At 39.9% G+C, this 25,240-nt stretch overlaps 2 protein-coding genes and 1 non-coding gene across 7 annotated transcripts; 2 read left to right on the plus strand and 1 right to left on the minus strand.

Annotated features, from left to right (window-relative positions):
- Nucleotides 1–756: 756 nt before the first annotated feature.
- Nucleotides 757–9,842, plus strand: sqh (Myosin regulatory light chain sqh). 5 transcript variants are annotated; one of them, XM_086980942.1, is made up of 6 exons: nucleotides 757–919; nucleotides 1,158–1,280; nucleotides 4,971–5,082; nucleotides 7,278–7,365; nucleotides 7,631–7,860; nucleotides 8,863–9,842. In XM_086980942.1, the coding sequence occupies exons 3-6, from the start codon at nucleotides 4,984–4,986 to the stop codon at nucleotides 8,968–8,970; spliced, it is 525 nt and encodes a 174-aa protein (XP_086837068.1). In that variant the 5' UTR covers nucleotides 757–919; nucleotides 1,158–1,280; nucleotides 4,971–4,983; the 3' UTR covers nucleotides 8,971–9,842. The 5 variants fall into 5 exon arrangements, with proteins under 5 accessions (XP_086837068.1, XP_022647375.1, XP_086837070.1 ...); XM_022791640.2 differs by lacking the exon at nucleotides 1,158–1,280 and having other exon boundaries at nucleotides 758–919; XM_086980944.1 differs by lacking the exons at nucleotides 757–919; nucleotides 1,158–1,280 and adding an exon at nucleotides 3,708–3,745.
- Nucleotides 8,465–8,608, plus strand: LOC147757393 (U12 minor spliceosomal RNA). Its single transcript, XR_015322597.1, has one exon. It is a non-coding gene; the product is annotated as a U12 minor spliceosomal RNA (small nuclear RNA).
- Nucleotides 9,843–10,168: 326 nt separating the features above from the next.
- LOC111244463 (uncharacterized) lies at nucleotides 10,169–13,993 on the minus strand. Its single transcript, XM_022791639.2, has 2 exons — nucleotides 12,146–13,993; nucleotides 10,169–11,556 (listed from the first exon to the last, which is right to left on the minus strand). The coding sequence occupies exons 1-2, from the start codon at nucleotides 13,388–13,390 to the stop codon at nucleotides 11,266–11,268; spliced, it is 1,536 nt and encodes a 511-aa protein (XP_022647374.1). The 5' UTR covers nucleotides 13,391–13,993; the 3' UTR covers nucleotides 10,169–11,265.
- Between the last annotated feature and the right edge of the window lie 11,247 nt (nucleotides 13,994–25,240).

Below are 25,240 nucleotides of genomic sequence, written 5' to 3' on the forward strand. Positions count from 1 at the left end.
CTAATGCGCTTTAGAGACCAGATTTCAACGTTTAATTTCTTCTCATTGAGCTTTGGTGTGAAATATTAATTCAGAATGTATGTGAGAGCGGCCTGGTTCATTTATACCAGCCCTGTTTTAAAGTGTTTTGGAAAAAAAACGGTTCTGGCATTTTACAAGCTCAGCTAAGTTTCCACTTTAACTTAGCATATTGTATGAAAAGGGTATTTCAAGCAGTTTGCAATACAATAAGCTAAATATATTTTTGGCACCACCAGACGCCAACAGAACCCATGCACTTTGTAATACTGATACAAAGCTGAGCATGATGTTGCAGTGCTTGGCTTTGCTATTACGATTCCTATGCTTTATAATCGGTAATGCAACCAGCAAGTATAACATATGTTGAAGAATTCTCAAAATTATATAGAATAGAATCAACCTTACAACAGTTAGCCGTCTCTCTGTATAAATAACCCTAAAGTATTCTAGGCGCTCGCTTCGATAAAAGCTAAGTACAAATGGAGTCATAAATTAGCAAATCTGCTTTAAATACACATTAATCTGTACAATCCAATCTCAGAATGACAGCCAATGCCATCCCTCACAATTGACACTAAAACTAACATATTTGTCGCTATACTTCCCATACGGATGCACAAAGCATTCTGTCCGTTGCCCATAAAGATTCCAAACTTAACATGGTGCACCACCGCCCGCATTTAAAGACCTCCTCGTGGCTAGCTGTTTGGATTCAACAAGATCCCATAAAGAGCCAAAGGCACTCATACTCCATGCAGCCTCTTGACGACAACCGTCCGCTTTGTCTATCATCTTATTTCTCCTGTGTATTACTGTTGTGTCGGTTAAGTATTCGTTCAGGCCTTGTGTGTACGTCAATTGTGGCTTAGCGAAATTTTGCTAGCTCTTTGTGCCTAAAGTGAGTTTTTCTGCGTGAGGCTTCATATCGTGCAATAACATCGAATAAACTATATATGTATATATTCAGAACGGCGTCACGAATGTGCCTCTTACCAAATAACGTTAAGATGATTCATAAAAACAGTTATACTGTATGGCGTTATTGAGTTAAAATGGACTATGGTAGCTAGTGAATTGACGACACAGTTCATGCGCTAACAAGTATAACAGTTTTCAAAGTGTGATTTATTTATTAGTTAGGCGTTAATTAGATCCATACGGTGAGTGTGTTGGTGGCGGTCTCCTCTTCGAAGTCGTTTAAGAGAAACAACACTTTTTCTAGAAAATAAAGCCCTGGCAGTCTTTGCTTTTTTCTAAAGGTAACTATTCTGTAGCACTTTAGTGCCTTCGGTATCCTAAGGATTTCTGTGGACATTATGTACCCATGATAATTGGAATGTCCAAGTCAGTCCTTAAAATAATGATAGAGCTAAGTAAATAAAGCCATTGAACTTTTTTTTTTTTTTTTTTGAACCCAGTGAAACCATGAAACGCCCATATTTATTTTATTGCTTGAAGTCGCAAGAAGGTGACAGGTACCATTTATGGCATAATATATGATATTGGGTGGCAATTACTGGTTAGGTTGCGAAGCCTGACGTTCTTTTTTTTAATAGAATAATGAACTAAGTAATAGTTCATTATTCTATAAATAATTTTATAGATAACTTTAGATAGAAACTTTATCGATGATTTTTTCATCATTATGAACTATTTTTAATAAACATGTGTTTGTATTGAGTAACATGTGTTGATTTCTAGTAATGTCTGGCTCCAATATCAATTTCGTGCTTAAATGCCAAATAGTATAATATCAATTCACCAGTGATATTATTACCAACAAAAATGCTCTCTGAAGTAAACGACTGTGTAAAGATGTTTTAACGGCAATTTATATAAGAAAATTCTGATAATATGTTATTAGACACTACAACACAAGACAGCAACCGAATCCGGTTTTACATATACATATACACAAATGGTGCCTACAAACGTAAGAGTGATCATATTCTGCTCAGCAGTCGTGGTATTGATGCGTGGTCCAGAGACTACATTAAGCCGATGCTGTGCTTTACATGAGAGAGACGCTTATAATTATTCTGTAGCATTGTCTGAGATTTCGCCAGACACAGGCATGGTTCAGTCATAAAAAAAAAGTCACGAAACTGTCCGTTAGTCATTTATTCAGCGAAACTGGGTAATGATTATGTAGACACTTTAACGACGCCTGCTACCCAGGAAAACTGTGAAATTCACTTACTAACAGCCTTTGAAGCTGACTATCGTGCTTTTTCAGGGCATATCGTTGACAGTAAATAGGACTACTTAGATTATGTGTAAAAATGTCTTGCGTTACTGTTGTTCGCCTATGCCACGATTCAGTTCTAAAAAACTGAGGAATTTCGTTCGACTACAAATTTTCAAGTAACAACAGATTAGCAACTGGCCAAAAACGAGATTAAGTATTTCGAGCATGGGAGTCTCGAACCGCCAAACCTTAAGTCTTATCTGTATAATGCATTCGTCCTTAGATCCCTTCAAAAACTGTCTAGGACATTACACGAACATAATATCTATTGAATTTGAGAGCAACGTAAGTATTTAATTCAAGTGTACTGGTTTATGGAAAGAATGAGCAAGCGAATTTTCTCCTCTTTACCACCATATATTGTAGTACACAAATACGCGTTCTCCTCTCTAACGGTGGCAAACGCTAGCACTACACAAGCTGCGTCCTCTTAATTGCAGAGTTAGAACTTCGCTATAAACAATCACAAGAACTAAGGTTAACGGGCCGAACGTTGTAGACCAGCCAGTTCGAGAGCTCCGATATCAAATGTGATTAAACACTGGGATTGAAGTGAGTTTCCGTGTCGAGATCAATAGCAGTCCAAAAAACTAAGTTTCTGTAAGCGACAAGTGGAGCTTAAAGAGAATACAAATCTACGAATATTCGCCACAAATATTAGATAACAATCAATGGATTCATTGATTCCAATATAAATGTAGACGAAATCTCCTTTATTGTTTAATTCAATATTTTAATATTGGATATGAGTAAACCCTCATCGGATGATTCTTCTGCGAACCCAATGATAATCATCGGTGCGTCAATCCTTTTCTAAAGCTCACCGACTTTGAACTGTTTCTGGAATTGTGAACTGGAGTATAATATCGCGTTTCGTCTATCGCATAGAAAGCCAAACTGCTCTGAAGTCCCTGGCAGTTTAGGATTGCGTTTAAAAGCCGAACTTAGCACAAAGGTCGCCTACTGATGTACTGAAACAGACTGCCGCTTTGGGTGAATTAAATGTACCAAAATTTAGAATGTTATCGGGGTACCAAGACAAGAAAGCTTTCGATGACCTTCAACCTAGTGTACTTTATTTCAAATGAATTCAATTACTTTTAATTTTCTAAGAAATCGGGCTACAGGTACAAGATTATAAAAAAAAAAATATATATATATTTTTTGAACTGGTTTTTACTTAGTGGACGTCTCCAACGAAGACTTTGAAGCTAACAGGGTTAAAAGCGCCTTTTGACGCCTACACACAGGCATCCTTCTCTTCTGTTTATTCCTAATTTTAATAACAAATATGGATTTCATAGTGAGGACCAATCCCAAAGTAACTCCTATTGTGCCCAGAATAATTTATAGATGTAAAATGTTTCGATGATAAACGTGAACGAATAATATTAAATCCTCCATTTACAGCAGCATTACTCTATTACTGCTACCAACCAAGTCTTATGTGAGCCCAGAATCACAACCGAGCAACTGGTATGTTATACATTGCTGCACATTTTCAGTTGTTATGCTCAAAACCATACAGTATGCGTGAATCAGGAATGTTTATTTCCTTTAAATAGGCGACACAAGACGTAAAAACAGATGCATTGCGATAGTGGTAGACCCCGCACCGAAAATCACTATATACTCGTACCAGATGTTTCTGATCTGTAATGAAAATGCGGTTGCCTCCTTGTTCTGGTATCGGACTACAGAAACTACATATTACCCCAATCGCCGACGAGACGATTGCAGGCTTATTGTAGGTTACCACAACTTAAATATCCTATAATACCTAGTAAACGATGATAACCTCACTAGTTTACTTAATTACACCGCTCGTACCAGTTTATTAACTACACTGTCTTTCCGCGGTTACAGTTAGCGCATCTCTGGTGCTTCATATGCCATCATATTGCCTTTGTTTCAAATAAGTGCGGTTTATTTTCCGAATGGCTCGTGTCAAGCTAACTGCCATCTGAGCCTAGCGCATCGTAGACTGACGACCCGCTTATCTAGTAATCTACTAGCTGCATTTCATTTTTGTGTGTGTGCGTGTGTGTTTCATTGTTGAGTTACATCTAACGACGTCATGTTCTGCGGGTTCCTACGCCAAACACGGGTAGCATTATACTTGTACGCCAATGCCGCCATCATTCCAGCCAGCTAGCTTAAACAGCGATCGCGTCGTATGAATCAACGCCCTTAGGCGACTCTGAAATGCCCAGAGCACGGCTCATACAACAGATTTGATAGTGTTGCCCGCGGGCGGATGATGTAGTAAAAGTCGTGACAGAAATGATCGTACCCTTTAGTGGACGTGGCCAGCTGCCACTGGTAAAATGGGACAGTGGTCGCACTTTTAGCTCAGTTCAGTGTGATGTCAAGCATCTTAAATGATCAGCGTTTTTGCTTCATTACCTTTGTCTTATTTAATTCTGCAATTAGTTGATACCATTCGTTAAAGGGGAGAAACCCGTGTTACGTGCGTTAAGATTAAATTTAGTGTGTCTATGTGTCGGCGTGTCTTCGACGCTTGAATTTGTCGAAATATTAGATATTAGGTCTCCGTCTCCTAGGTTCCAATGAAGAATGTATGCCTAATCCATTCAGCTAAATTATTAAAAAGATAACATCCACTCACAGAGAATCTAACGACTATCTTATGTTAAATATTTTGCATTAGTATATAATTTTTTCTATTATGAAATTTTAGCGAATTTGTCAAAATGGCCTCGCGCAAGGCAAAGGGACGTGCCCCGACGAAGAAGAGGGCCCAGCGAGCGACTTCCAATGTCTTTGCTATGTTCGACCAGGCCCAGATCTCGGTATGAAAATATATTATTGTTAAATTTTTAACCTTTGCATTGTTTTTTTTAATATTACTAAAATCTTAGTAATTATTCAAATTCCATTTTCGGTTTAGTAGTCGTATATACAGTTCTACAAGACAATGTCAGAGTAAATACATAAAATCATTCGAAACCATTCAAAATATTGCATAAGATGGGTTCTAGAAGCGTTGTTGATTTTAAGACTAATTCAAGACATGCGCCGGATTTCCAAATGATGGCAGTATCTATGACGATGATATCTATCACAATTTCTCTCGTATCCGGAATATTCAACATAAATCGTCAGGCACGTGGAAACCCGATTGCTTTCAGTCTGTAGTAGAAGCTATGCACGGCAAAACGAGTGTTGTTATGTCTAGCTGGTTCTTTCCTTTTAACTCGTCTTTCATCGTACCCGAAGTGACGAAATCCCTATCCGCAAATGTTTATTCTAACCTCTTTAGTTTGATTTTGAGCGCTTGTATCGTTGGGAGCACAAAACGATGATATAGGAACTCGGACAGCAGTGGCGTGTTGGCCAGGAAGTATGCGAGGCGAATTCGGATAACTATGTGTAATCCTATTGCTTTTTGGGGGAAGGAGGCTTTGACGTGATCTAATTGTTCAACTTTTTGCACTGTAAGATCTCTCATATTCCATAAGTTCTGATTGGACCGACCTAAAAGTTGAATAAGCTAAAAGTAGTTGGAAGGGGTAAGTAATGGGTGATTTGATCGCTCATGCGGCCAACGTAGCCTTGCATTTTTCGGTGACGTGTGCAATGAAAAATGCAAAAATCTTCTGCTTGCAGAGAAGAGCAGCTGTGTGTACCTCAACAGGTTAACATAGGCAAAAGGCAACGCGGCGAGATATAAAACGTTAATAACTGCTGTCCTGCCTTCCCTTCTAAATATCATTGCTTCCGCTTTGGTCAGGTTTACGGTCAGTCCTATATCTGTGAACACTGCGTCTTTCAACTTATATATCACTAAATAGTTTGCATATAAAAAGACTACGACCGACTTTCTTGGTTTTTTATTTGGTAGGGAAGGCCTTTTAGCAAGGCTGCCTTAAAGTCGACGAACATTGCGTGTAGCAAATAGCGCTACATGGGCAGGTCTCTCTTAACGTCGGCTATTAAGATCCTGCACGCCGCTTCTGTGGAGCATTTTCTTCGGAACTCATGTTGCTCCGTTGGAATGGAGTGAATGGTGTCTAGTTTTTTAGCTAGTAAGCCCGATAGCAGCTTATAACAAATGCTTTCTTTTACTACGATGGAAGCGCAGTTAAGTCACTTTTTTCTTGAATTAGTAAAAGGGCAGCATCCCTCTATTGAGCTGAACGTCACAGTACATAAGTATTTATTAAATGGTGTCATCTAGCAGAGTGCTAGAACGACGGTACATTTGAGACGCTTCTTGCGGATTCTCTCTGGGCCGATGACATCCTTGGTGCGTAATTCTCAAGACTTTCTATTAGTTCCTGTATTGTAAGCATATCGCGTTATATTGAGTTCCCATCTTCTCACGCTGCGTAGGAAAAGGCATCGCAAGTAATTTCGTATTTCTCGACGTAAATGTCCGAGAAGTGATAAGCACCGAGAAGACGATCAGATAAGTCGCCAAACTGCTGTGGTGCGTTAACCACTTGTCTGGTAATTATTGTGCGTCGGCGATGCGATGTATACGTTCTAAAACGAATAGACTCAAGAACGAGGCTAAAGGGTGGAATTCGGGCTTCGCCTCAACTGCAAGCCTGCAGCTAATTTTGCCTTGCGAAGAAGGCTACAAATTCAGTTGAAGTACGGCCTGTACCCCGGGGAAGTGGGATTTAAATCGAATGCTGCGTATTAGTAATAATAAATCCTTGCCAAGCTGTACTAAGTTTGTTTATATATTGGCTTAAATCTATTCGAACGATTGGCTCAAAGCGCACATTGCAGGGAACAGAAAAACAGTATATTTCGGTTGTTTATTGAGAGTATAGCGTCGGTAAATTTGAAACCAACTGCAATACCGGTAACAGCTAGGTACCGTACCAAGCAGTGTGTTCAGTTATGCTAGCAGCTACGAGCTATCGAAAATCGTAAAGGTATTTTAAAGCTCTTTTCTGTTTGCACTAAAAGTTAATGCATTGTTTCAACGAGGTTCAAAAATTCTTGTTTTTCTGTGGTTCTATGATTTCCCTAGGAGTTCAAAGAAGCGTTTAATATGATCGACCAAACGCGTGACGGTTTTGTTTGCAAGGAGGATCTTCACGACATGCTCGCCTCGCTCGGTTAGGGTGAAATCTTGTTTTTTTTTTTATACTTCGAGATATATTTTTATTATATATAGATTTTATGATATATTTATCTCAAAAAAAGTATAACATTTCTCGGTTTTTGCCAACTTCTAAGCTCACTCGAGCTTAGGTTTTCAAAAAGCATATATTTTCTTGAGTTACAAAGAGGTTCTGTATGCACAAACAATAGAGTATGCCCTTTTCAAGTGATTTCTCCTCGACGCGCAGGTAAAAAAGCTACCGTGATAAGTACTTTCAGGCAAGAACCCAGATGACACTTATCTGGAGTCGATGATGAACGAAGCTCCGGGACCGATCAACTTTACCATGTTCCTCACCCTCTTCGGAGAGAGGCTGCAAGGAACAGATCCAGAAGAAGTTATACGAAATGCTTTTGCCTGCTTTGATGAGGACAATACGGGGCAGATAAATGAGGAAAAACTGCGTGAACTCTTGACGACGATGGGCGATAGGTTTACCGACGAAGAAGTACGTAAAAAGGAAAACAAAAGCAAAATTAGCTGCTTTCTTAGCATAGTTATTATCGATTATAAGCCATTTCTCATTAGTTGTATAGGTAATGTAGAAACCTAGCTCATAAATGAATATTATTGTCGGTTTTAGCTCCAACATTATCATAATGCGAAATGTCTGGACCATGCTTGTCACTATGTTACGATGGCTGTTTATTACTACATAAATGTGCTTTGCTAGTAAAACAGCTTTGTTCAATTACGAACCGGTTGCTCACTTTGATATTGCACCCAAAGACTAGATTAGCAAGGTGGTTATGTCAAATATATGGGACTCATTCTCACTCAGGTTGTTGCTGAGGGTATGCAACTTGCGCAGGGCCTGTCACAGCTCACACAGTCCGCCGGGACTCAGTAAGTGAGGTCAATCATTGCTGTGCAATTTTCATTAGTGTCTTTGTTATACAATAGCACTATATACAAATACGTGTGCGAGTAATAAATATCGGCTTTATCTGCGGTATTTAAATAGAGTAAATTATTAATAACTGTGATCCGGCTACCCAGCGGCTTGAAAATGTTATTTAGCTATAGATTCCTGCAAAAACAAAATGTGCTTCGTGCCAAAACATCAAGAGTAAGGGAAATTGCGTCCAGGTTTAATACCCCGGCCGACCACTCTGATGGTGTAAATTTTTGAAAGGGAAAGATTTCGATCGAGGTGGCCTGCCTACTTTGTAGGCTGCACGGTCGAAAACTGCCCTCATTTCGTTAACCAGCTGCAGCTTAATTAAAGCTACTGAATTGCATAAGCAGTATGCACGAATTAGAGCTATGGAACGTGTTGGAAATTACACGGTACGGTAGACGGAAAATGCTGAACCATGTTTACCAATATCTAGAAACACACAGAACGAAGGAGTGTCAAACAATTTAATTGAGCAAATAGTTTTGTGTGCTTTTAAGTTTTTTGATTTCTAATAATTCTTCCTCAAATCATTAACGATTTTCGTTTAAGGTTGATGAAATGTTTCGGGAGGCGCCAATCGACAAGTTCGGTAATTTCAATTACATCGAATTCACCCGCATCTTAAAGCACGGTGCCAAAGACAAGGACGAGCAGTAACTAACCGTGTTCAAATCGCTCATCAAGAGTTGGGTACACCACCATGAGTGGGCTGTAAGATCGCCAACAGCACAAACTTCAGCTCACTTGTCGTCCGGCGCCAAACTTCGTGGTTACTTGATGTCGAAGCGGGGTCGCAAATAGTCGCCTTCGACGTACTTATTAAAACAGGTCGTCACAGCATTTAAAACAGCGACATAGCTTAAATCAGTAATAAATAAATAAAACTTAAAATAGGGCTGCTTATAAGTTCAGAAAGAATAATTATATTTACGAAGGCATCATTAAGTCAGATTTTTGTCAAGTCTAATCGTTTACCGACAAACGCACTCCAAATGTATTCTGATCGTCTATCCGATTGCCGCAAACAGCGAAATGAGTAATAGAGACCATCCTATAATATGCATTACGTAAATAATAATCATGACCAGTAGAAAACCATATTTCAATGAAAAACTGTAGAAGAATGTGTCACCATGTTTTGTCATCATTTCAACCGGTGTGCTGTAATCATACCTTCGTTGAAGTGACTGGGTGCTTCCATGCACTGATAGTTAAAACAGCATCGTCCCGTTAGTGGAAAATTCATCTTATACTTCAGAGAACGAGACGAAGAAAGTTACGGAACGGTTGCGTTTACTACTACTATTTTGCTAGCTATGTAACAATAGTCCATAGAACAGGTTTTATAATTAACCTGGATCTTTCACATAATAAACTGCTTCGGTGGAGAATGAATCAATTATACAGAAAAATGAATATGTGTTCGCATATAATATACACGCTTTGGTGAAAAGTGTATCTATAGAAAAATGAATGTATGTTTTCTATTTATAATAAATCAGAAGTTGAAAAACAAACGTTTATGTTAACATGCACATTTTTTTTTATCTTGAAGGATGTTGGGTTTTTCGTGAAAGCTTACGAATAAAAAAAAAAAAGGAAAACCACATTAGCGAACCTTGCCGACAGCTAGATATTCCAATCAACCTCATGATATGACCAACCGATGAACAAACCCTGCTCGATTCCAGTTGTTTACGCGAAATTATTCTTTTTTTTCACGATTAAGGATGACATTTTACGAAATTTCATTGCGGGCGCACAACAATGAATCACATGTTTAGTTGTTTTTATATTTGTAGCTATTATTTGTAGTACACTATAGTTCCTCTTAGTGTCTATTTATAGAAAAATGTTTATTAAGAATATGATGATCGTCATAGGAAAATCATTTATTCACGCATGTTTGCTTACATAATAAGAACATCACTAGGTGAATACATGAACATGCTCAGTCGCACGTCTTCTATCGTAATAAGAGCTTTATTAGGGTAGAAGAAATATACAGCATATTCCTGGACCCATCTAGAATAGATGCCCATTTCGATATCATGATAGAACAACATCAATTTACAAATGAAAAATGGGAGTGAAGGAAATATTATTTATTTACACAAAAGCCAACGGGACTCTACTATATCTGATAGAGTTAGTATTTACAAAGGTGTCAGTTTTATTTTACTTATTTTGTTATTTGTGCCTAAACACGAGAGCATACATTCTCACTTAGTTCATGGTTATATATACAGCTGCGTGGCGTCTAGGTTTCTTTCAGAATATGTACATGCGCGCGCTGTGTCTCTGTCTGTTTTACTGTGGATTTTCGAAAAACTAGCGTTATTGACTTTAAACATAGTTGACATGAGTACATTCATTTGGTGATGTGTGTTATCTGTAGTATGGCACGTCATTATTCAGCATTCGTGTAGTGTTTATTTAACGGAAAAAAGTAAACAAGGAGCAGAGTCACGTCTCATTGGCTTTTTTTTTTTTTTTTTTTTTTGGTTTGTTTCGTAATTGAGTCGTTCAGTGTGAATGTCTCTTTCGAAATAGGTACGAAAAAATTTATATATATATAGACCATGATTTATCTTGCCACTGCTGCTGCTGCTACCGAAATGTGGAGCAGTCGTTTCACATGTCTAATTAAAAAAAAAAAAAAATAAATAAATAAATAAAAGTGAGTTGACATGCAAAAATTAAAACTTCACCCTGTCAAAAGATGCCAGAAAAGAAAAAAAACCTGCCTGTATAGAACGGAAAACCAATAAATGACACCATAATGCGCGACAATACATATTACTTCAATAGGGCTTAAGGAGTACACCAACCCGCGTGCATGTCTCGCTTGGCAGAGATACGTAACAACTGAGCGGGTATTACTTCGGCAGACGTAGCCTTATGTGATAGGTATCGCATTTCATATCCGTACCACCCGTACAACTGACGATCTTATTGTTGGGAAGTGGCAGGTTCGTTCGGTGTTGACGTCCAACTCCCATTGGTAGGCTGAGAGAACGACTTCTCTTCGAGTTGAGCTATCTGCTGCTGCAGAAAAAGTGCACGCTGTTCCTGAAGTGTTGCCTGAATCTCGGCGAGCCGCACCATCGACCGCGCCATTTTGAGGTCTGCCGAAATCGCCGAACAGTGCACACTAGCCAGGGTGAACAACTCGCTCTGTAGACGCGTTGCCTGGCGTTCCAACTGCTCGGCCTGCCAGGCTGTCATGTGCGTAATTAGCACCTATGTGTAATAGCATATGCAAACAAATGCAGGTTTTATTAAGGAAATTGCAAGAGACGCTTGACCGAATAGTTTGCTAAACACACAATATATCTGAGTAGGTTTTAGTGAAGTAACTAAACTGCTCAATATATTTTAGTTCCACCTATTATGCCCTAATGCTTCTTAACGTTTTATATAAGTCTTACTTAAATACAAATGCAACCGTACTTTTGCATCTCGCATGACATCAAGTAGACCTGGTTGGTTTCAATACCAAACGATTCTGTAGGAGATCCTGTACCTAATTCAACTGTAGTTATTATTTTCCATACTTGCTTAGGACAGTAATATTCTATTAATAAACCATCGTGACCGCAGCTGTGCAGGATCAACATATCGCGCATAGGTCATTCGTGTTCGAATTCGCTCATTTAAAGCTGGGAGACACTTAAAAAAAAGTTAAATAAAAACAGGGCAAATGAACTTTATTTTGTCAATTGCAAGAAAAGAACAGTAGTAGTTACATTCTTGATGATATGTTTCAGTAATCAAATAGACGAAATTTAATTTTATCAGATTAATAAACAACAAGTAAATATGTACTCACTTCCTTGTAATATTTTGCAAGCGAAGGCGACAGGGTTACCGGTTTCACTGGCGGTGGCAGTAGCGTCGTTGAAAGAGTGGCTTTATCACCTCTCGGAGGTGTTTGTTCACCTTGAGACGACGTAGGACTTGGACTATGCTCAGAAAGAGGCGAGGACGCATCCTGCATGACCTGATCGCGTGAGGGAATCATACCAGGAAGGAACTGCGGTTTTTGGCTTAGGCCATTATTGTCGTCCTGTGCAACGATCGTAGTAACCTCCTCAGCTTCACGCGTTTCAGGAGTCTGGCCGCCATCATCTTCATCGTTCGACGATATTGACGAATCCTCGGACACGGGTGATGCATACTGCACCTGGAGTTTCGTCTGTAGCTGCAGTAGCGACTGTTGTTGCTGCTGCTGTTGCGTGGGCGTCGTCGACAATTTGTCGCTAACCTGTTCGACCTGTTGTACAGCGACAATCTGTTGTAGTGGTGATGGCTGAGCTTGTTCCTGCCTTCGTTCCCATTCAAGCCATTCACTAGGCTTCTCCCACTGTGAGACTTCACTCTTGGCGTTGTAATAGTACTTCTTCCCAGTTGAAGAAGTATGCTCACTCCAGTCACCGAATCGCGAAGGGCTTTCGACCTCTCTTGGAGGTGGTGATCGTGTCACACTTCGTTTTGAAGATGCGTAGTCAGCTCCGTCAAGACCAGCAACGCGACGTTCTCTGGATCGAGAACGAGCAGTTTTTTCGTAGCGTTTAACGTTGACGGTTGTAGGTGTACCGGATGCGACGGTATCGCGGTCATGGTCAACGCCAGTTCCAGAGCCAACACCTCGACTTGGCTCGGAAGTTCGTTCACCTCCACCGCCTCCGCCCCCGCCCCTGTAATGTTTACTGCTTGAGCTACTGCTGATATTGTGGTTTGTTGCACTACTGCTACTAACGTAACTGCTGTCCCCTCTTCGGCTACTACTGCTCGTACCAGAATCTCGATAATCGCCTCGTCGACTGCTGGATCCACCTCCGCCGCTTCGGTAGGGGGATGACCGATCCCGTGTGTGCTCCCCTCTGCCACCGTACTTACTGCTACTGCTATAGCCTCCACGATCTCTTGAACGACTTCGTCGGTCTCTGTCCCGGTCACGTTCTCGGTCCCGATCGCGACTTCGGTCCCGCCCGCGTTCACTGTCACGATAACCCCCACCTCCGCTACTCCGATCGTAGTCGTAATCCCCCCGCCTGCTGCTGCTACGGTGCATCCCAGGCCCGCTCCAACGGGGTTTCAGTTGGCGGCCTGCCGGTAAAATACCAGGCCCGTTCGACGATGCGTAGAAGTAACCAACGACCTGTTACGGTTACTGATATTCGTGCAGGTAGTAATGGTGTTGGTAAAAGTTCGGTGGCAACAATCGTCGTAGACGGTCAGATTACGAAAGCACGAACAGCACAACATGGATTAACGGCAGGATCCACCGAACAGGCAGGGAATAACGGAACGGAGACAGGCAGACAGGCAATCTGCACGCAGTTGCAAGATTCTACTTCATATATTGCATGAACATTTATGTGCATATTAGGAGCAATGAGAAAATGCACAGGAAGTACACCACTGCAAAGTTGGGAAGGCAGCGATAAGCTTTGATATTAAAAGGACTCTTTCACAGCTTTTCGCAGCTCGCCTGTTCTGGGTTCGTACAGCGACGAACAGATGCCATATAAATATTATCAGATAGACAGGGCGCACACAACAGATCTACCATCCAAAAAAATCGCATTTTACTTAGCAGCCTGGGAGGGAATCAGTCTAAGAACGCTAGAGATCAACGTCTACGGATCGCAGTGTCTGGGGCCTAAAGAGCAACCAAACAAACAGCCAACGAATGAATGCACTTTGAAACGAGTGGCGGGCAAAAATAAAAAGCAGTGGTATTTTAACTTTCCTATATTGTTTGAGACAGGTGGAGTAGCTTTGTATTATTTGAGGTGGTATGGAAGAGCTGATCTCAGGGCTGTTAACTGTACTGTATAAGACACGCTAGTTAGTGGACTTTTTTCTTTTTTACAATTTCATTGATGTCAACAGTTTTGTGAAATATGGGAATAAGCGTCTTATTTTGTCAAAACACGATTCCTTTTTAGTTTACCCAGGTGTACGTATCTTGATGTCTATCAAGCTCGTAATTTTGTATATATATATATATATATATACACATGCATACATTATTAGTAGTATGCTTTAAAGGCGGAGGAATGCTTTTTTACTATAATTCTGGCATCTTAGTTTCATAACCTTGAAAGGAAAGTCAAGGGAAAATAGCATTATTACCGAAACAGTAAATTTGACGAAGTTTTCCTCAAAGAACTAGCTTATATTGAACGCTGATACATTCACCGCTGAACTGAAATTTAGGCAAATATAAATCATTCTAAACTCTAACAGGTCTCCAATTGAATCAATTCCATATTCGTGCAAGTTGCATGCTTCAATGCCAATTTTTGGCGGAATTGTTGTATTATGTGGTATTGAAGATGCATATGATAATCATGCTTAAAAATGCAGAAAAAGAAATATTACGAAGAAAAAGTATAGTAGTAGTGTACTTTATTAATCAATTCGCAAATTAACAGTACGTATCAATTACAAGTCGGAACGGGTTAAAAAAAAAGTGCACACAACAAATGATTTACCCGTTTATTCTGTTTTAGCTAGTCGTACGAACATTTTGAAATATATGTACACACACACATATACGTACGGTTTGTTAGTGGTGGCATACTACGCTTGACCGACGTAAAAAAAACATTACATTCTCTATTCGCTGTAATTTCGAAATGGTCCTTTTTATATCGTGGCGACTTGGCAATATGTCTTCACTAGGCGCGCCGTTCCCTATGCTTAGAGTAAATTTAATAATATAAATACATAGACAGACACGCACACGCACGCACACACACACACACAGACACAGACACACAGACACAGACACGCAGACACACACCAGACACAGACACACGCAGACACACACCAGACACAGACACACGCAGACACACACACAGACACAGACACAGACACACACATAGACACACACACACATACACAGACACGCAGACACAGACACACACAGACACACACACATATATATGTATGTATATACACATAGATACATATATACACACGAATGTACACATAAATTATCACACTCACACTAAGCATAGGGAACAATGCGTTTGGTGGAGGCATATTACCAGTCGACCATTTCGTAGTTCCTGTGAGTAGAGAATGTAATGGGTTAAAATTTTTTTTTTTTTTTCTTTAACTTGGTCAAGCGTGTAGTGTACCGTCACGAACAAACCGTACGACGGTGCGGACAGACGAGCAACAAAATGTATTTAACGATCGAGGGCTAGAATTGGCGAAAACATAGGTAATTGTTACCTGGTGCTGTAATAAATAAATACTCTTCTTTAGCATTAATTTATGAAATGGGACCATATTGCAATGAAACTAAGCTAAACTCAAGAAGAGCTAAGTGGTGATTCTTTTAAAACCTACATAAAAAGCTCGCTGAAAGATTTTCTATGGCTTTGTTTCTAATGTGTTACATATTAATCGTAGTTTTGAAAAATTGCGCTGTCTTATCCTGTTTTCCCAGTGAGTCAACACTTATATAAGACGAGAGCACGATTTTTTTAGACGTTTAACCATTATGAGGACAAACTCACGCGAAACTTCCGCAGCAGATGACGCTTGCGTCCCTGAAAAGCACAATTATGTTTAAAATCGCGTGCTTTGCAGAGCAACTTTCTGTACTGCAAAAGGCAGTCTACTTCAGTTTGTATCATATCTTCCCGATTCTATATGAACTCCTGAAGGATTAATTGAATCTCTATTAATGCGACTTCGAGAAACTTCACTTGATCGGTTTTAGTTCATCAGTGAATTCAACTACGTTAATCAAAAACAACCAGTGTGCTATGATATTTTCAGTGGGATTCTAGGCTCTTCTGGCTTAACCAAGGTGCTACCAGCCTAAGACTCGTGAGAAAAGCATTCTGCCTAGGATCTAAGAAAATTCGATACTCTTGTTTACCTTAAATTAGACCTGAAAGGGCGGTACGTGTACACATTGTTGCCGCGCTTTGTTAAGCAACAATCGACGTTGCTCACTATGAGCTTGCGCTCTCAGAAAAGAACCCGAGTGCCCCTCACTGGCGTTGTGTGTGTGCCATATTTCACAACTGAAACAATGTTTGTTGTATTGCGTAACTCGGGCTCAAACAAAAAGTTAACCACTAACAGCATCAAAAATCCTTCCTGATTCAAATTTATTTAACTTCTCAATGATTGCCTTTTAGTGAGTTATAAACTGAAGTTTGGAAGACAGCTTTGTGTTAATTGACGTAACCGCCTAAAGGTGTTGATGCGATACATTTTCCCTTTTATTATGTAATAATAATAATAATAATAAATGTAAATAGTCAGAAAGTGTTGTGCCCGAACATTGTATTCGTTGTGTCGTGTAAAATTTTTTTAACATTGTAAGTAGAATCGTCGGATTGGAGCCGTGGTAAGTTAAACGCAAACATGATTTCCTCTCCACTAATCGATTCAATTTCCATTTAATATCAGCCCACAGTTCGCTACTTTTTACACAGACGAGCATGTTTTTTTTATGATGCTTTGCGACTGGTGTATAGCGGCATTATGAAGTTAACGTCTTTAAAAAAATGCTGCTATCCTCAATTTATTAGACATGCAGTAATTGTTGTGCGTCGACTTTGCTAGAGCTGGTTGTTGAAAGGTCGGCAAATTTGATTTTTAATTGGTATATTATTTGAGTGATATTGATATGTGACAGTGAGGCAAATATAAACGTTTTTCGATACCTGCATTAGACACAAACACACAAAAAAAAAATGTAGAATTCCTGTAAAGCATGAAATGATGGCACCTACTGATGTGTTTCTCTTACAAAGTGCAACTTAGCTGAAAAATAAAGTGAAATAGACTCACCATTGTCTAGGGCGTACCGGGATACCAGTGAAACAGGGTGGGAACTTAATACGCTCTTCGATCCCTCTGGAAAACAATCTTCTCCCAAAGACATTGAAGTTTATTTGATCTCCTTCGTTTTGAGCTGTATCGAAGAAAGTGTACAGTATTGTATAGCATAATAAAGTTTCAAAGAATACATGTTTATTTTGTGTACTGCTGATCTACTTCATTATGTTACGCATGTGCTATATCTAGCACGAAGATCGAAAAAAGGATAGGAGAAAGGACCGGTGATCCTTATATTGACTTCTGTGTATACCATGGAACGCATTTTGTTTGGAAAGATGGACTCTGCTCTTGGTAAGTGCGACTCAACTGAGGTTCGCACTATCCGCATCGAGTGATTTGGTGGAATAATGAGACATTAGGGGTATTACGTGTTCGAAGCCCGATAATAAAAATAATACTCTTGCACGCTATGTTATTCAGGACTTTCGTTAGCGTTCTCTGTTGATGCATCGGTACGCTTCCATGATATATATATATATATATATATATAACTATTTCAACATCATCACAGATCTGGCGTTGCTACAGCACGCGGTTGCAGAATGATAGCACAGATGTTGATTTGAAACATTGATAATATATATAAGAACGGCTACTTCTGTCCAACCTCGAATATTTTATCGAAGCCTTTAAATACCTTAGCATGAAAGAGAGAAAATTTCAAGTCACGTTTCGTATGGGAGCAGGGATGAATCAACGATCTTTTTTACACCAAAAGTCTCGCTCACTGGAGACACTGCCATAATGGGGCGCAGTGGCCACTCTGGCTGGACTATTTTGTTTCGTCAAACCATTCCAATCGAACAGTTAAGATAAAAGTCTAAAAGGTTTCATGCTGCAGCGCCGCTCCTTGCCACCATTGCTGAGCTTGTGGATTGCTGTTTCGTGTAATGGCGTGTATTGTCAGAAATCGTTCGCGTACCATGAGACAGATCCGCCCCTGCAGCCTAGCACAGTGATACTAGATGGGCGTATCGTAACTACGATTCTGTGATCCGAGTTCATACGAAGAGTAGCTCAAGTGCAAAATACTCAATGAATCTTTGCATGGTAGACGTATTATTTTTAGTTAACAATTAGCTAGATGGCAAGAGAATCATAAATATGGGATTACCCTATTCACGAACGACGTTATATAGGATAAATATGTAAAACATAGGAAGATAGCCAATACCACAATGATTCAAACGCATCCACAAGAAAAGACAACGAACATGCCGGTCAACTCATCAAACGCAACTAACGCGCCGTAGCGCAATAGAAAATGATGATTCACAGTCATCATTTTGCGACTCGTGTGACGCCGTTCATATTTGTATACAACGTAAATGATTTCGGACTCACTCGGCGCTTGCGAGCAAATGAACTCATGAAGTCGGCAGTGGATTGACGAGGCTAGTTACAGTTGGGTTATGAAAATAGCCATGAGGATTGCTTCTTACAAATGCGGCCTTTACCTGTCCCATACTTCTTGTTCATATATGATTTGTACTCACTATCGGTATTTAATGGTGATTTAGGTTTACTTTGTTCGAGTGTATTGAACTGGACGGCCAGTTATCTAGGACAGATGCAGCAGCAGTAGTCGTTTGATGATGTAGAACTAGAAATACCAAAACGCAGATTAACCGTAGACACCAAGCGGCTAGATTTTTCAAGTATTCAAAGCGAGCCCAAGAGGCAATCCGCACTTGAACACGTACATTTCAACTCGTACAGGTCTTATCCTACTATGCGACCCATAAGTGAAGAATCGGCTGGTAAAAAAGGACCCGTGCCAAATAAAGCAGGCGCCTCAGCGTTGCAAAAGCTCATAAGCGTAAATCATTTCTATACACTAAAATTTACGTTTACTGGAACTGAAAGGGTAACCGGATGTATTTTTATATTCAGATAAAGAAAGTTACTCACCATCGTACGGTAACAAGTCTGAGTGTGCTATGGACTACGGCGTCAAGCTGCAGACGTGTGTAGCTAGCTATGCGTAAACTTAGTTGTCATCGATAGACTTTCAACGGACAAAAGTACTAAGCAAGTTTACAACCGACCATTCCTTGGTAAGTGTTTTTCGATTTATTTATACCGACGATTTATACAGTGAAGATATGTGTGCTGATGTTACATGTGCGGTTAGAAACAAGATCTTTTTTCCTACCCTATTTAGTAGCTGAATAAAATAAATTTACTTGCCTATAGATTAAAAACTTGATGAAATATAACGGTGCAATCTAAGTATTTTAGACGTTTACTTGAAATTACATGAGAGTCGTCCCTCTATAGCTATGCTACGCATGTAAAAATATCAATGTACGAGCCCACTAAAGACATCAACAATATGCTCACAGGCAGAAACAAACAACAATCTTGAATATTCTATTGTGTAATCTCGAGGTATTGAACAGTAAGTGGGGTGTGAACGTATGTTAGTCCCCATTGTGTGTGTGGAACATGCGATCCCGAGTTTACCTCTGCCGAAATCATCCATCGAATCATCGTCGATCAAAACTGTACCAGGTTACACTTGTCCGGCTACCGATACTTTTTTTTTGTTTTATTTTTTAGGGATGTGTATCAGTAAGCTACAAAGGGCAACGTGTGTTTTTTTCAGTGAACATCTTTATTCAGGGCTTGTTTTTCTGATAAAATGGCAATTTTTTTTACATGGGGTCTATCTAACGGGGTTGTTCATGGCGCCAGTGAAAAGCGGAATCGATATGCTGCTATACATCGATACTAAAATATATTTGAGTTGAAAAATGAGGCACACTTCGTCGCAAAACACAGCGCCGCCATTGCCGCAGCTCCATTGAATAAAAGAAACCTATACTGTCGTTTACGTCTGCGTCTGCTTTCCAGTTTGGTGGTGCAATCAGCAAATACATAATAATTTCTATAGCAACATTCAAACAATGTACAGCCAAACTAAAATACGCACTATTTAATATTAGGACATAATGCCTGCCTGTTTGACAGTAACAATCAACATTGTTCCTGCTGTAGGCTTGACAGTAGTACTGGACGTTATTAAGAGACTGAAATTTGGCCCAAACTTATTCTCTTGATTAAATATTGTTGTTTTTTTTCTTTTTGTTTTTTTTTTACTTGACAGTCTATCGTGGAGTCGTTTCCGTTTTTTCCGGAACTAAACGTTCCACGCAGCACGATGACGACGACAGTCATCAGAATTCTCGCGAGAGCCGTGACATAATACTACGTAAATTTACACAAAAATGCGGTGCAAATATAAATCAGAGACACACACACACACACTCAAACAAACACGGCGAGCGAGACAAATCAGAGCTGTTGAGCCAGACAAACTTTAGTTATATATATGTAATACATAATCGCGGCTTGATCTATAATGGTTTCCTTAAATAGTTTACGTAAAGGATACTTTCCCTAATTAAGCGTTTATTGCCGACTCCATTACATTTGTACAGCTATACCTATTTAGACCGTTCGTTTTAAGGAGTGTACAAGGAAATCTGCACGTTGTACCTGCGTCTACGACCTCATAAACTATTAACAACAATCACCAATGGGGTTATAACTTTACAGACAGACTGGCAGCAACGTAGAGGTAGTTAGCTTACGGGGCCGTTCGGATCAGGATTACGCTCCGATCGACACTCGCTGGAAAAAAGATTTCGAGGTCGCAAGCCGCTATCGGCCAATACTCTCGATGCATATTGGGCATTTGGCCGCACTGGGGGTTTTGGGCCGGGGAAGCTTCCACACGCTGTTTACCTTTGTACACTGAGAGTTGATTATCGGAAAAGCATTGTGAAAGCTTGTACTCAGTGTTCAGTCTGGCGAAATAGCGGGAATAGGTTTACGCGCGATCCGTGCTACGATACTATCAATGATCCACTAAATCTGCCTTCTGATAGGCGGATGCCGGCAGGCAGGCAGGCAGAGCACGATCGGCAAGTCGCTGTCCTACATTTGCCCCATTTACCCCTCACCTTTCAGGCCTGATGCTCTTTTCTGGGACATAGAACCAACGCGTAACCCACTACAACGACTGCTCGACAATACAGGTTCACAAATTTCGAGAACCAATAGCAGGAGGCATGGTAACAACATCAGCATCAACAGTAAAAGCGACAGACTTACGACCGTATCCGCGACGAAATCGTCGACTTCCTGAGTCAAATCACCAACGAGGCTATTCAAGACCACAGAGATCGTAGCAAAGCGGCATATTCTGTCAGTCCAGGAAAAATGTAGTCCATGTGAAGGGCGTCAAAAGACAAATGCAAAATGGCCCATAGAAATGATATTTTTCTAATAAACGCACTACTATTCGAGCTATTTTCATCGAGGGAAATGTGTAGAACTGTCTAGGGTTTAACTTATTCTTAGTAGAATATAACAGAAAGCGACGTTGACCGAGTATATATATATGCCAAACGAAATCGGTTTTTTAGTACCGATTTTTTGTGAGCGATGGAGTGATACACATCGGCTTTAAGGCCTTATTTCTATTTATAAGAAAATCACTATACGCTTGTTTTAGCATTTAAATGAACTTGTTTTTTATTATGAAAAAAACAGGCAGTAAAATGCGAAGAAGATCAACACATTTTATCAAGTTGCTCAATCAATAGTAAGATGGAAACGATAGTTCACATGAACAAAGGAACATGTTAGAAGAAAAATTAAGCGAGTATAAACATAAATTGACACTCAAGCAGGTTGATTATTTCAAGCATTATATGTTCAGTGAAGTATAAAATCATAGTAAAGGTGACCCGTTTCATAGGCAATATGAAAGAAAAACTACTTAGCACCTTCCACCGCGCCGCTCTTCAAGGGCATTGGTGACTACTCTTTTAACAACAATAACAACAGTAAAAGAAGTTAACAGGTCTCACTTGAAGCATTTGTAATTGTTTGGCTTGTTTTTTATTAAAAATTATTCTTTATGTAATAAGTTTTGTAGACTAACATATATAGACACTCAAAACAAAGTTAAATTTTCTTCTCTGGGAGCTTGCGTAGTCATTTCAAGGGGCTTGCCTGCGGGGACCCGTTCGTAGGCCTGGGTGATTGAAACTGAAGCCAGGATTTATAAAGGGACAAATTGCGTTCCCAAAAAACTTGTGCTGAAACCTAGTAATTGGCTCGACTAAGCCATATCTGTTTTTCAGACGGAAAACTACGACCGGAATAACAGTGGTATTCTAAATGGAATCTTCTGTTCTGGTTAATACGTTTGTGCTTGCGTTAAAGATTCTTCTACTGCGTCTGGCATTACAGTCATCATATACCAACAAGGTCTTTGCCCAGTGATGACATGGAGTTGAACTTCGATTAGGTATACTTTGACTAGCCGGAAGGGACGGACCAATCTGCTTAGTGAATGCTGAATTGCTAAAAAAAAAACAGAATTGCTAAAACGAGAAACAAGTTAAGATTGGTGTTTCCTTGATTCTAAATGCACCAGTAGACAATACTGCTTTCCAGGTCTGTATTTGTTTCGACGAGAAATTTATAACTAACCTCAACTTTACATATGTGTGTGTAGTGTTCATTGAAACACGAAAACGTAATTAGAGTATCTAAAATTCGACCACAAGTGTTTTAGTAATAATCTAGAGGAAAAAGTGAAGTGGTTTATTGATTACTACACAGCATTAAAATAAAAAAACACTAACTGTGAATATGGGGGAAAAATGTTGTTTATGTTTTTTCGAATCCGCAGTCGAGACAAGCGGAGAAGTTTCCTGTTGGTAACTAATAGTTGTATCCTGACTTTTCTGTTCATGATACTCAATATAAAAGCACCATATAGAACGTTGCAGTCCGCTTAGACTTAATGCATTTATATGGACGCGGAAACGTGTTCTTCGCTACAACCCCACGATAAAGTAACTGAGTTTTAATATTTTGACACGCGTCCGGCATTAACGATGGCTCTAACAAAATAGTCATCATTGAACCAGCGTCCAGGTTACTATACTGTAATGCCAGTTCTTTCGATAGGGCTCATGCAAATTAAATAAAAGTAAAAAAAAAAAACACGATAATCTTCTGCTTGATTGCTTCTTTGTACTTTATTTCGGCTTTCGATTGCAGGTGAAAATAGTGACAAATCATTTCTAAACCGGGACAGTTTGATCTTGGCGGTAAGTATCTTATCTTCGAGTGGCGACAGAACGATAGACGGGCATCACTGCGAAGCTGCAGCTTGCTCTAGCTGTTGTTGGTTCGTCAATGGGTATATTATAGTATAAAAAAAAACCCCTGATTAGAGTGGCAGGCCCAGAAAAAGCCGCAGTTTGATCGATGCGTCGCGAAGATGAATGTGAAAAAACGTCCAAAAAAGGAAAAGCAAATAAAAACGGAAGGTACTATTAACAGCTTCCCTTAACCACACAGGAAAAGTATTATCACCCGTAAATCTATTCGTTGTGCTTTTATGTCTGTACAGTCAGATTAAGGTTTGTTTATTTTAAAAGGACATAATGTGTCATTTATGCTTTCTGGACGAACAGTTTATTTGTGTGAGTAGCTTATATCTGAATCAGTCAGCTTATTATGTTTCCTACTTGTTTTTCACACCAGAAGCCGGAAATTTAGATGGCAAGTATCGTTATTATATCTGTTAGACTCTTTTTTAAGTGAAAACATTATCTACTCTGCTAATTTTTAAAGCAACAACCTGCCTGCCTGCCTGTATTGGCGATATTCAGAGATACTAACTATACAGAGTCGCTATCAGGTCTAAGCTGCGATAAGCTCATTTTTCTAACAATACTTTACTAAAGACCAGCGTAACATTCGAAACAGACAGGCTGGCTTTATCGATAAACGTCTAAGCGCTCATAATTAAGTAGGATTTAATAATTCCAGTTTGCTAAGCGATGTTTCAGCTAGTAACACGTCTCGACCAATGTAAATATCGAGTATTTGCAATATCCTGCTGAAAAAAAAACAAGTCGAAAGATACCTCTATCATATCAAGTAGAGATCGTATATATGCGATAGTCAGGGAGCAGACGATAGCCGATAGCTATAATTTCTCAACTGTTTACCTACCCATGTCGAGTCCGTTTTACTTTGTTTTGTACCCCGTTTGAACATATCTCGTAGAGTCACCAGGTTGGCTAACATTTTCAGCGTGACATATTCGTCATTCAATATTCTCTGCATCCGTTCCCCCACTCCACTTCCAGCTTTTCCACGTCGACGTCCGTGACGACACCAGGCCCCCGTCTTTAGCATCCTGAACCACTGTTAGCAAATCAGTCGCCTCTAGGCTTCCTATGTGGCTGGGTCTCGCGCACAACGCAACTGTTCCGTTGAACACCTGGAAACTTTCTTTTGTGTTATCTGAATCTGTTAGAAAGGACAAAGCGGACGCGTAGCCAACAACTCCCTTCGCTCACAAGCGACGGTATCCAGGCAGAACGATAGTCTTACAGATAATATCTCATGCAAGCGCCATTGCACCGCAATGATAACGAGACGATTGTAGGCCGATCCGCGTCGACGAATTTACGCTGCCATCACTATCTCGACTAATGTTATTCTGTCACTGCTCACACACCGGACCCAGTGCCGAAGACAAGTCGACTTGCGTTTTTTTTCTTTTTTAGCGCGGAGTCGCTTTTCGAAAATGGCCTTTCGCGTTGAGACCTAGGCGCAATAAAAAGGACGCAGCGGCAGAGGCTACGGAGCATTGAATTCAATAAATGTCATTGACTGCCGTACCAAACACGTGTTAAACGTTAGTTTGGTTTGCGTGTCGTGAAGAGACGACTAGTAGAAGCAGATTATTGATGTCTCCATTAAATGCAGTCTTCATTCTTTATAGCAACGTCGAAAGCATCGTTAAATAATGAAAGAGTCGGCGGTACTATTTTCGGATAAGCAGTTAGTAATGAGCGTGTGAGAACCGTGTTCTATTGTAGCTTGTTGAAGAGATAATTGCTAACATGGAGCTAGACAGACGCACGGTTAGCATCGGGATTACCCTGTTTAGATACAACGTCGTAGAATGCTACGACGGATAAACGTAAATAATTTAGTAATC

This window comes from Varroa destructor, unplaced genomic scaffold (genome assembly GCF_002443255.2).
Source record: "Varroa destructor unplaced genomic scaffold, Vdes_3.0 BEIS01000002.1, whole genome shotgun sequence".
Classification (NCBI taxonomy): Eukaryota; Metazoa; Arthropoda; class Arachnida; order Mesostigmata; family Varroidae; genus Varroa; species Varroa destructor.

Coding starts and splice junctions, on each gene's coding strand:
- LOC111244463 (XM_022791639.2), bottom strand. CDS start 13,390: ATGCACCGTAGCAGCAGCAGGCGGGGGGATTACGACTACGATCGGAGT. Junction 11,557..12,145: donor TTGCAAAATATTACAAGGAA/GTGAGTACATAT, acceptor TATTACACATAG/GTGCTAATTACGCACATGAC.
- sqh (XM_086980942.1), top strand. CDS start 4,984: ATGGCCTCGCGCAAGGCAAAGGGACGTGCCCCGACGAAGAAGAGGGCC. Junction 7,366..7,630: donor CGACATGCTCGCCTCGCTCG/GTTAGGGTGAAA, acceptor AAGTACTTTCAG/GCAAGAACCCAGATGACACT. Junction 7,861..8,862: donor ATAGGTTTACCGACGAAGAA/GTACGTAAAAAG, acceptor TTTTCGTTTAAG/GTTGATGAAATGTTTCGGGA.